The following is an 11,288-nucleotide window of genomic DNA, read 5'->3' as shown; positions in this document are numbered from 1 at the left end:
CCAGCTTATACTGACTGAATGGTTCTTCTCCTCATACCTAAGGCCTCTGCATAAACCTTCCTGAAACTCGGCAGGGTTCCATTTCCCAAGTCTAGCCAGTCCCCCCAACCGCTTTCCTCACAATTCATCACCAGCAACTGACAGTTACCTCTCTCCTTCCGGTCTCCTGCCGTTCTTTCCCTCTGGCCACTTGCTGCTGCTGTCGGTATGTCTCTCCTCTGTTCTCAGGCAGCATTCACCTGCCCCTTCCTGACTCTCTCAGGATACGTCTACACTTCAAGCTGAGGGTGTGATTTCCAGATCAAGGAGACATACTTGCACAAGCATCCTAAAAATAGCCACAGTGCCACAAGCAGTGGGAGGGGCTACTGCCCCGAGTACGTACCTATGGTCCTGGGTGGGTATGTACTGGGCTAGCCCTTCCCACTACTTGAACTGCCATGGCAATGCTCTGTTTTTAGCACACTAGTTCAATCAGAGCTAGCATGGGTATGTCTCCTCAAGCTGGAAACCACATCCCCAGCTCAAAATGCAGACATGTCCTCAGTCTATTGTCAAGCAGTTCTCCCCTGCCCCTTCCTGGCCTCTTACGGGGTCAGTCACCCTGTGACATGAGCAAAGAAATGTAAGGGCACAAACTAAGGGCATGTCTACACTACAAAATTAAGTCGACCTGACTTATGTCAACATACAGCTGCCGCAGTAATTACATCGCTTGTGCGTGTGAACACTTCGCTGCTTGTGTCGGCGGTGCATGTCCTCACCAGGAGCGCTTGCACTGATTGAACTATCAGTGTGGGGCATCTTCTGAAAGTCAGCAACTGTCGATGTAAGCAATGCAGTGTCTACACTGACACTGTGTCGACCTAACTACATTGACGTTGACTCTACGCCTCTCATGGAGGTGGAATTACTGTCGGTGTAGCAGGAGAGTTATGTCAGCAGGAGTGAAATTTTAGTGTAGACTCTTACATGGTTAGGTCGACATAAGCTGCCTTGAGTCGACCTAACTCTATCGAATAAACCAGGCCTAAGCCACTTACCCACAACTGTAACAATTGTCATGTTACTGGGCTCTGATGTTTCAGAATAGACTGCTGAAGTAACCTTGGCAATACATTGAAAACGCAATATTCGATCCCCCTCTTCAACAGGAAATTCAACAGATGCGAAGTTTTCTTTTAATTCTTGCTTGCTTTTCTTTTGGAACTGTTGATTGGGCAATAGTTTACGGAACAAGAAAATGAAGGGAGGCTTTTCTTCTGGTACTTCACACCGTAAAGTCACAACTTCACCCTCCGTTACTTCTCTTTTCAGGGCAGTCAGTTTTGGCTGGGACAGCCCTTTGGAAAAGAAAACAAGCAAATATAATTAGACAGACCTAAAGCAGAGACTGTCTATGACAATTGTGCTAGTGGCTATTTTAATGGACAGGCAGAAACAATCTGATCCCAGACCCAGGACAGATTTTTACAGCTGACCAAAGTCTGGAATTGGACATCCAGGAACTTTAGGGTAATTTTTTCGCTGTGTGGATGGACACTCCAATCATACCGCTGTAACCAGTGAATCAAGACCTCTCTCATCCCATAACTCTGCAACATTGGACATCCCACAGTGCACGTTCCTAGCTAATTTAGGCGATGTTTGCCCTGGGCACATTCTACCAGTATACCATACTGGCAAAGCACTCCCAGCATGAATGCAACTATACCAACAAAGCTGCCGATATTTGGGGCTTTTTCTTATATAGACTCCTATGACCCCCCACCCCCATCCCGATTTTTCACACTTGCTATCTGGTCACCCTTCTGGGGCTCCAGAGTAAGTTACATGACTGAGCTTTATTGTGTCCACACTGTATGAGTTTTCACACAGCGCTGACCCCATATGCAGTGTCCTGTCCCAGCAGGCACTGGGCTCAGTGTAAAACCTGGGAAAGGTTTTCTGTGGCAGCCTCTTCTGAGGATGCTCCAAAGTCCTGGTCAGGAATCTGGAGGGGCCAGCTCTTAGACTTTATAGAAAGTTCCCCCTCAGCTGTGAGTGTGTTCCATAGTAACAAGAGATAAGCAGACTTTAAAATGAAATGAGCATCGCTCTAGCACAATCCAGATGCCCTTTCACACACCACAACTGGAGGATATGAAGTATACAGAGGAAGACTGAAATCATCTCTGTGTTACTGAAATTAATCATTTAATGGTAGCATGCAAGAAATAACTGTGAGTGGTAATGTTCACATCTGACATAGGCATGTTGCTTTGAGACAGTATAGGCTTGATCTCTGTCCCTGCCTTTTTGTTTATAGGTGGAAAGAAAGGAAGCTGGGTTCTTCTTGAGTAAACCTGTATTAATGTGTGTAAACTGGCTGCTTATTTGTGTAAGTAACTTGACATACAGAGACATTAACCGCATACAAATCTGGGGCTTCTGAGGGCAGCCGCTGTACCCTCCATTGAACATGTGGCCCTAAATTCATGAGACAGGCCAGTGACCGGTAACAGAAATGTCTCCACTCCTGTACCCCCATCCCTGTATTAAGCAAGAACCATGGTAGCATCAACCTGGACAGGAGCCCTTTGGAAGTGCTGCACTCAGCAATGGCACCATGTTTGAAGCACGAAGGTCACCCTTCTTCATCAATGTTTCTAGCTCCTACACTGGAACAAGCAACAGGGAAAACTTGATTTCCCCATTTGGATATTGGAACTGGGGGTACTGGTCCTTCAAGGCAATGGTTCTCAACCAGGGGGATATGTACCTCTGGGAGTCTGCTGAGATCTTCCAGGGGGACATCAACTCATCTAGATATTTCCTAGTTTTACAACAGGCGACATGAAAAGCACTAGCGAAGTCAGGACAAACTAACATTTCAGACAATGACTTGTTTATACTGCTCTAAACACTATACACTTGGATTCATTTTATAATTATTGATAAAAATGAGAAAGGAAGCCACTTGTCAGTACTAGCGCGCTGTGACACTTTTGTATTTTTATGTCTGATTTTGTAAGCAAGTCGTTTTTAAGTGAGGTGAAACTTGAGGGTACAAAAGACAAATCAGACTCCTGAAAGGGGTATGTAGTCAGGAAAGGTTGAGAGCCACTCCTTTAAGGCAGGGTACAGGCCCAGCAGAGCCCTGGACCCAGGCTTTCTGGGAGTTGCCATTCCAAGAGGGACAATATGAAATTGTAGGCCTGAACAAGGAACGTTGGGGAAGGGGACAGGGCTATGCATATGCTCCCTGTCCTCATAAGTGGTGAGGAGGGAAAAAGACTGGCTGTGAAACTGCCCCCCAGATGCCAATAGTACCAGCTGCAGGGTGATTTTTTTGCTTTGTATGACATAAGAATCTGTTCTTTAGGAATTGGAGTGAGGATCTGCCACTGGCCTGCTGGGTGATTTTGGGCCAGTCACTTCACCTCTCTGTGACTTCAGCTTATCCTCATTTTACTGATAGTACTGCCCTCCTTTGCAACGTGTTTTGAGACCTCCGGATGAAAAGTGCTAGAGTATTATTATTAATGTACATTGATAGAGTAGGACATAATCTACTCTGCTTTTTGTAACATAGAAGATAGCCATGGTTGAAAGGATACATACCCTCAACTCGAACATCCAAATCATTGCTGCTTTTAGTCTTCCTGTTTGCCTCCACAGTGCACTTGTAGCTTCCCGAATCTGCAAATCGAGCTGGCGATATTTTGTAACGTGTTCTGTTTTGCTCCGACGTGGTATTATGCAGAAGACTGTCATCCTTGTAAAATAAAAAAGCATGCTGCATCTGGAAGCTGGTGCTTTTGCTAATGTCCACACTACAGGTGAGTTCAATTGACATTCCATTCTTCACTTTCAGGGATGGCGCAGTGAGTTCAACTTTGTTGATGGTAATAACTTGATAGGGAACGGGGGGGAAAAGTCACATTTAGTTTCAGTTTATCCAAAGCAATGCTGTTCTCTGAAGTTGCTACGTAACGCTCATTGCAATTGCTAAAGGCTGAAAGCTCTGTGAGACAAGCACAGTCCTACTTTCTGGCCCTGAGCCTGCAATTAGATCCACACAAACAGACTCCCACTGATGTGTACGGGGCTCCAAGCAGATGAAAAGATGCATGTGATTGCAGAATCAGAGTCTATATTTGTATAATGCCTTGCACTATGGAGCCCTGATTGGGTGTGTCAGTGCTACCCCAATACAAATGCAATATAATTCCAGTTATCCGAATTCCCTTTTTTCAAAAATCCTCGTTATCTGAATCCACAGTGTTCCCCCCATGTAGCCCCATGCTAGTTAATAGCACTTCTGTTTATCTGAATCCTGGTTATCTGAAACTTTTGGATGTCCACCAGGCTTTTCAGATAACTGGGATTATACTGTGCTACCATTACTATTTTAGCCCACCTCTCAATCCTGTTTTTTAAGGATTTTTGTGGTCGATGCTCAAGGTTCCCCTCCCATGATTTGCTTTCATTTTCAAGCAACACTTCCATACAATGAAGTGATTTTTTTAAATTACAAGATGAAATGGAAAGCAGGGAGGGGGAAATGCAATTTTGAGCACTTTTGCCTTTTGCTGTGAATATTTTGCAAAGCCCTAGTGTTAACATACTGCTCAGATTCATGTCCCCACTGGTCAGAGGAACCACCTAGGAACCATTCTGGCATCAATTGTGTTTTAACACAGTTGTTGTCACTACAGTTTGAAAAGTCATGTGGCCTAAAGACAACCCATGCTGGCCCACCCATTGAATCCTCAGAGTTAATTCAGCACTCCAGGATATCTCATCTCCTAGTGGGTGGGATTTCCTGAAATTCCGGTTCAACTGGGGGAGGCAGGACAGCCTGCCACAGACTCTAATAATGTCTAAAGAGAATGCTCTTTTGTAACAGTTATAGTTAAAGAAGGCAAGATTGGGTGGGGTGGGATCCACCCTTGTGCAAAGAGTCACAGCAAGGTCTCTATACACTGTTTAAGTCCCGCTTGAATAGTGCATAAATTGTGCTGGTGCTCTGCTCTGGAGCGAAGTTATCTCAGGCAGAGAACAAAAGTGAAGTCTATAGGAAGTGCTAAGCAAAGATGGGAGAGAAAAGAAATGAGAAAAAGAAACAGCAAGAAAAGAAATGTGGTGACTAAAGAAGTTAGAGGCACAGTGCATAAGGGGTTTGTAGGAAATATTTCAGAACTTTGTCCGCCCTATTGAGCTAAATGGAAATTTTGCTATTGATTTCAAACAAGAGCAGGACTGGGCCCTTTGTATCAAACCTCTGTATTCAGAGCAATGTGAAACACCAAACTTTTCAGCCACCCTTTTTTCCTCTCTCCATAGTGTCATCTCAGATGCTACCCCCTTGAAGAGGAGAAAGAGGTGAGGATAAGAGAACAGGGCATTCTTCACCCCAAAAAACAGTTGTTTCCCCCTGAAACTCATTGTAGAACTTCCTGGGCTGCCATGAATTACTCATCTCCAATTCCCAGAGACAGCTGTTCTCCTAGAAACTTGACCACAGGAAAATCTTTCCTGAGGTCACTGACTTTTAGATATTAGAGAAAACTAGACATTTTAAATCACATTTGCGTATCCCTTCAAACATATATACGCACACATGAACTTGAGGGGCTTGAATGAAATGGGACTTGGTTGCAAACACCTCTTGATTGGGATTTGCAGAACAAAAACCCCAACGGATAGGGTTTTGCAAAAGGAAAACCCAGTTTGCTTGAGCCAGCTCTACTGAATTTCCATTCTCTCTGCAGTAGGATGAGAAATGTGTGTACTAGAACTGGGAGGAGAGAGAGCTAAATGGGTCTGCAGCTGACTTGTTCTGGTCCGCTTATCTCTCGTGATTCATTGTTTCCAAGTCCGATAGCAAGGGAGTCTCCGCAACAGAGGAAAAGCCAACCATTATACTTATTTGGGTAAATGGAAAATTGCAGAGCAGCCCAATGTGCTGCTGTATCTAACCCTGTAGGCCGTGGACCAAATTGCGCTGGAGTAATTTAGCAGAAGTCCCGGGAGTTATTCCAGGTTCCTTTATCTGCTTTACCTGGCTGCGTGATAAAAGATACACAGTGACTGGAGACACGGTTGAAGCATTGGCCGTATTTTCTGTACTGCCATTTGAGGCTGATCTTTCAGGAAAGGGGAGATAAAGAAAGCCTGATCTTCCAACTTTTGCTCCTGTGAGTAGTCCTTACCCTACATGAGTGGCCCCACTGATTTCAGTGAGATGATTTTCCCAGGTAAGGACAACTTGTGAGAGTAAATCTATAGACTCAGGCCCATCCTTACAGCCAGCTAAATACAGAGTTTTATTTCTGAATGTATATTATTGTTTAGACTTTTTTAACATGAATGTCGGATTCAGTATAATTTTTCAGGGAGCTTTTTCAGGAACCAAAGCTCTGAATTTTTGGGAGATTTTGTGAAATTCTATACTTTTACTTTGTCCTCTCGGATAATGGTTACTCAGGGCTCCCATTCTGCAAACACTTCTGCACTTGAGTAACCTTACACATCTGAGCAGGCCAATTGAACTCAATGGGACTACTCGCATGAATAAATTTAGGCCAGTTCTACACTAAAAATGTCAGGTCGACCCAGCTACACCACTCAAGGATGTGAAAAGTCCGCACCCCTGAGTGAAATAGATAAGCCACCCTAGCCCCCGGTGTAGACAGCGCTAGACTGATGGAAGAATTCTTCCACTAACCTAGCTACCACCTCTTGGGGAGGTAGATTAACTACAGCGACAGGAGAACCTGGTCGCAGGACTGGGCTCCAGTACTCCTCTCGTTGCTGTAATAGGTTTCTACACTGAAGCACTACAGCGTTTCTAGTGAAGATGTAGCCTTAGGTATGTGTATGTGTGATGTCCATGTTACTCAAATTGTCCTGAGCTGTTGAACTTCTAACTGTCTAAACATTGGGCTTTACTTACCCAAGTTGGGAGAAGTTATGGTCCTTTATATAGAGACCTCGACTTTGTCACTGTAAGTCTTACCCTTATATATACACATGTATAATGGGATTTTCTGAGTGACACACCTTAACTCTATATAAGGACCATAACTTCTCCTTAACTGCTTGGTCGACCTGACATTTTAGATCAGGCTTTATTTATCTTCCCTTTCCTGAAAGACCAGCCTCAAACGCTTCAACTCTGTCTCCAGTCACTGTGTATCTTTTATCATGCAGACAGGTAAACCAGCAACACGGTCAAGTGTCACATTTTCCGCAGTTTTGTCAGTTGATGTCACAATATTCAGATTATTTAAATTTAGGTCTCTTTCTTGGTGAATAGCAAAGGAACAGTTAAAACCCATAATTGCAAGATAGAGAAATAATTGGAGAAAACTTTCATTTTTTCCTGCAGGAAATAATTACAGTTTCTCACACAATTTCCCAGTTTTCTGGTGGCCCAAATAGGACTGAGGAGCTCATGATTGCAAATTCAATCTGCTTCCATAACCCACAAGCCTCAATCAGGCAAACTCTGCATAGCTCACCTCCCGCTGTTGTATACTAGGTCTGCTATTTTGTTAAACTCTAATGCACTCCAGTGTGGCAAAAATGTTCTAGTAAATAATGATTTTTAAAATGTGCCAATTGAGGGCCTGATCCTGAAATTCTTGCCTCGCCAAATCTCCCATTGCTGTACACAAGCCTCTACTTAGGAACAGTCAAGGTCCAGAATACTGACGGGAAGTAACGCACGTCAGAACTACAATCAGGCAGGAGAAACTGCATAATACCTTCATGGGTCAAATTAATCCTTGGTGTAACTCTACTGACTTTAATGGGATTATATCAAGATTGATTCTCACCCATTCTGACTTCGATGACACTTGAGCATGTGTTTCAAGGGATTTAAAGTTAAGCACATGCTTATGGATTTTGCTGAATCAAGGCCCCTATCTAATTCCAACCCCTTTGGACCATATGGTACTATGATTTTTTTAAGCAGAACTCCCCATTAAAAGAAGGGTAAATAAGAACAGCAGAATCTGGCCCTATAAATATATCTTTGTTATTAATAAATATACTCTCGCCTCTTAATATGAAAAATTCCATCCAGATCCATCGGATCATTGTTACAATTTTCCAGCAGATGGCAAGGTAATACCCTACCAGCTTTTTTTATTTTAATTGCATCAAAGTATTTATTTAATAAAGAAATATTTATTCCTTTATCACCTCAAAAATGATACATTATTAGCTATAAGTCTTATTCACGTAGCTATAAACAAGTCAAGGAAAACAAGTTTATGGGCTTTGCTTGCTTTTTCTTGCCCTAAAATTAATGGCTGGTGGCTATGCCCAGATTGCTCAGAATTTAAATTACCGGTTAGCTAGAGGGAGCTCCTAAGAACCATTGTTCACATTCAACCACCAAAGTGAAAGATGAGGTGGGGCAGTTTTCCTGCCTCTGGTGGAGTTGCCCCCTCCCTGTTTACTTGTAACTCCTCCTAGCCAGACATAACTTTGCTTTGGCACTCATGAAAAGGCCTCTGAAAATCTTTTTTGCATTCTAATGGACCCGACGGTACCAGGCATTTCCCAGCATAAGGGAGGAAGGAGGATAGCCCACAAGGTTATCACCCACTTCACCCAGTTTCAAAAGGACACGGTTTCAACATCATGCTGGAACTTTCAGTACTTTCTGGATATTTTGCAGAACAAAGGGTAAATACATCCAGCAAGTGCCCTTGATTTACATCTACCAAATGGTCTCACCTCCCTCCTGGGTTATGGGGATGAGACAGTGGCTTTGTTTAAATATGACAGCGCTAGTAACTAGATTCCCCATTCGATCCCTTCTTTTGTGAACCCTGTCAAATGAGATTTATTGGGGGGGGGGGGAAGGAGGTGTCCCTGAAGGAAAAAATATTGGCAGCACACTGCTGATTGAAACACAGTTTGCAGCAGCAAACACTGCCCGTCAGGGTCCTTTTTGCCAGTATTTTGGGTTAAAGACTAAATGAAGATGTTTGAAAACTTTGTATATTGCACATCACCGATGCTGTTTACTCGCATTAAACATTTATCATTGCAATAAGGAATCTTATATAATAAATAATCCTACAAAAACCCCCATTGACTTCAGTGGAGTCAGGATTTTACCCAAGATATCTGGATGGGATTCTGTTTCTAACTGACCATCCAAGCACATTTTCTGTCATTTTTTTAAACAAAAACAGACTTCAAGTTAAATCATTTTACATGGGTCAAATTCTGCTCTGAGTTATATCCCTGCAAATCCAGAGTAACTCCACTGTGGATCCACACCACAGTAACGGAGACCAGAGCAGAATTAAGTCTTTGGCATATCAAGAATTTTAGAAGAAAGGTCACAACTCACCATCGTCTTGAGCTTTTAGACTTGGACCTGGAAAAGTGAGAGGAAATGTTATATTCAAAGCTTAAAGACTGTGTTTAAGGACAAAATGCAAAAATTTAGAAATTCTTTATGACAGAGAATTCTGAAAAATGTTTGTTTCAAGTTGATCAAAAAACATACATACTATCAACATAAAAAAACGCATGCAAATATTTAAACAGTGAACTTACAGTGTAAGAGAATCACCAGCACAGCGAAATACATCTTGTCGTTGGAGAGCCGTCACCTAGTTACAGAATAAACTGACCATCAGCTCTGGTTGGTTATGCCTCGCAGTCCTAAAGCTCCACAGAAGTTTTGATTTTTGGGAAGAAACCAATCATGCAACTTTGCTATGAAAAACTGTAGGTTTTTCCACAACTTCGGCAGAAACTGGCTAGATATTGGTCAAGTAATCGTTCTCATTACTGGAAAGTGGAAGTGGCAAACAATGAGAATCTATCTGCTGCTAACAGGCAGATTATTGCTCAGGAAGTGACTGGTCTTTTCCTGAGAGACCCACTGAACTCAATTGCTTTGTTTAGGTTCCGAAGGTGTATTAAAAAACAAGAAGTCCCAGTGACATTTATCCTGAGACTCCTGTCAATACATATATTTTTAAGTCATGCTTAACCATTTAAAAATCAGAATTACATTTACTGTTGGATCTTGCTGGATTCCCAGTAGACTATTCCTCTTCCTTCTGGCACTGAAAACCCTTTCAGAGCGGATTTAGATATGTAGCATAACTATGTGTTTGTCCCACTATGGCTGCTCACAAGGGCTGTTTTGCTGCACTCTGTATGGGACTGAAATTTCTATTGTGATGCATAGGCTCCACTGTAGGTACCGTGGCAAGTTAAATTCACTTAAGCAAATATAGTGGTACAGCCCCTAGAGCAATGAGATCCTAATGCAGATTACCATTGGGCATATAAAAATAAATGTGTACTAATGTTTTTTATCTGTTATATTTAAAGCTGTGCAAAATATACACACCCATAAAACCCAAATCCCCACAGTTATCTGGTTTTGGGATCTGTCTCCTATTAGAAATTTGAACCAGCAGTGGCAACAAGGCTCAGGGGTCAAATTTCCGAACCATAGCTAAATTTTCCAAAAGTTTGAGGCTGTTTGAATCTGGGAATTTGGTTGGAAGTTTTGTGAACCTTCTCTAGGGTGAGGTTAAGGTGAACAAGGATCGATTTGTGGGTTTTGTTTTTGTTTTGTTTTGTTTTGGGGCATTGAAATCTGCAGTTTCTAGACATGAAAACCAAGTTGAAGTTTGTGATTTTGGCCACGTTTCATTTTGAGCCTAAAGCCTTGAAATTAAAACTCAGTGGGTGTGAACTAGAGCTGGACTGAGTGCAAAGTGAAGGTAAAATGGGTGTAAAATTTTGCACAATGTACAGGGAAACGGTGAATTGGGGCCAGGGTGTGAACTTAGTTTAGAGCTGTGCGGAGGATGGAAATTCAGTTTGGAGAAGCATTTTGAGATTGACATTTGGCTTTGTTAAAAATTGGAATGAAAACAAAAAATGTTGAAATTCTTCATGCAGAAGTCTGAAAAATGTTTGTTTTGGGTTAATCAAAACATTTTGTTTCCATTTAAGTATTGTATTATATTAAAATATGATACAACATTAAAAATTTTGAAACAAAAATCATTTCAAAACAAAAATTAAATGTTTTGTTCCAATGTTGAAATGGGATGTTTCAACCTTGATGGAATATTTTTCCCGATTTTCTTCCTAAATGAAATTCTGGTGAAGTTGACCCAATTTTGCAAAGTGTTTCAGTTTCAGCAGAATTGCATATTCTGACGGAATATGATTCTGTCAAAGTTTTTGCAAAGTCCAAGCGTGTTCTTACAGAAGGCAGTGGTAAAGTCCCTCTCTGCCCTCAATCA

The 11,288-nt window shown here is 42.2% G+C and overlaps 1 protein-coding gene across 12 annotated transcripts in view; it reads right to left on the bottom strand.

The window, feature by feature from the left end:
• Positions 1-9,851, bottom strand: part of PECAM1 (platelet and endothelial cell adhesion molecule 1) — a 51,485-nt gene extending 41,634 nt beyond the window's left edge. For 5 of the 12 annotated variants that reach the window (XM_054046834.1, XM_054046833.1, XM_054046829.1 and 2 more), the window contains exons 1-4: positions 9,571-9,849; positions 9,362-9,388; positions 3,604-3,894; positions 1,044-1,343 (exon numbers count right to left, since the gene is read on the bottom strand). In XM_054046834.1, the coding sequence (XP_053902809.1) occupies positions 1,044-1,343; positions 3,604-3,894; positions 9,362-9,388; positions 9,571-9,604 (652 nt within the window). In that variant the 5' untranslated portion in view covers positions 9,605-9,849. Of the gene's footprint in view, positions 1-1,043; positions 1,344-3,603; positions 3,895-9,361; positions 9,389-9,570 lie in introns of all 12 variants that reach the window. The other 7 variants (XM_054046828.1, XM_054046827.1, XM_054046830.1 and 4 more) reach the window with 3 other exon arrangements.
• Between the last annotated feature and the right edge of the window lie 1,437 nt (positions 9,852-11,288).

This window comes from Malaclemys terrapin, chromosome 13, assembly GCF_027887155.1.
Source record: "Malaclemys terrapin pileata isolate rMalTer1 chromosome 13, rMalTer1.hap1, whole genome shotgun sequence".
Lineage (NCBI taxonomy): Eukaryota > Metazoa > Chordata > Testudines > Emydidae > Malaclemys > Malaclemys terrapin.
The sequence above is the reverse complement of the archived record's forward strand: the minus strand, read 5'-3'. Positions and strand labels throughout refer to the sequence as shown.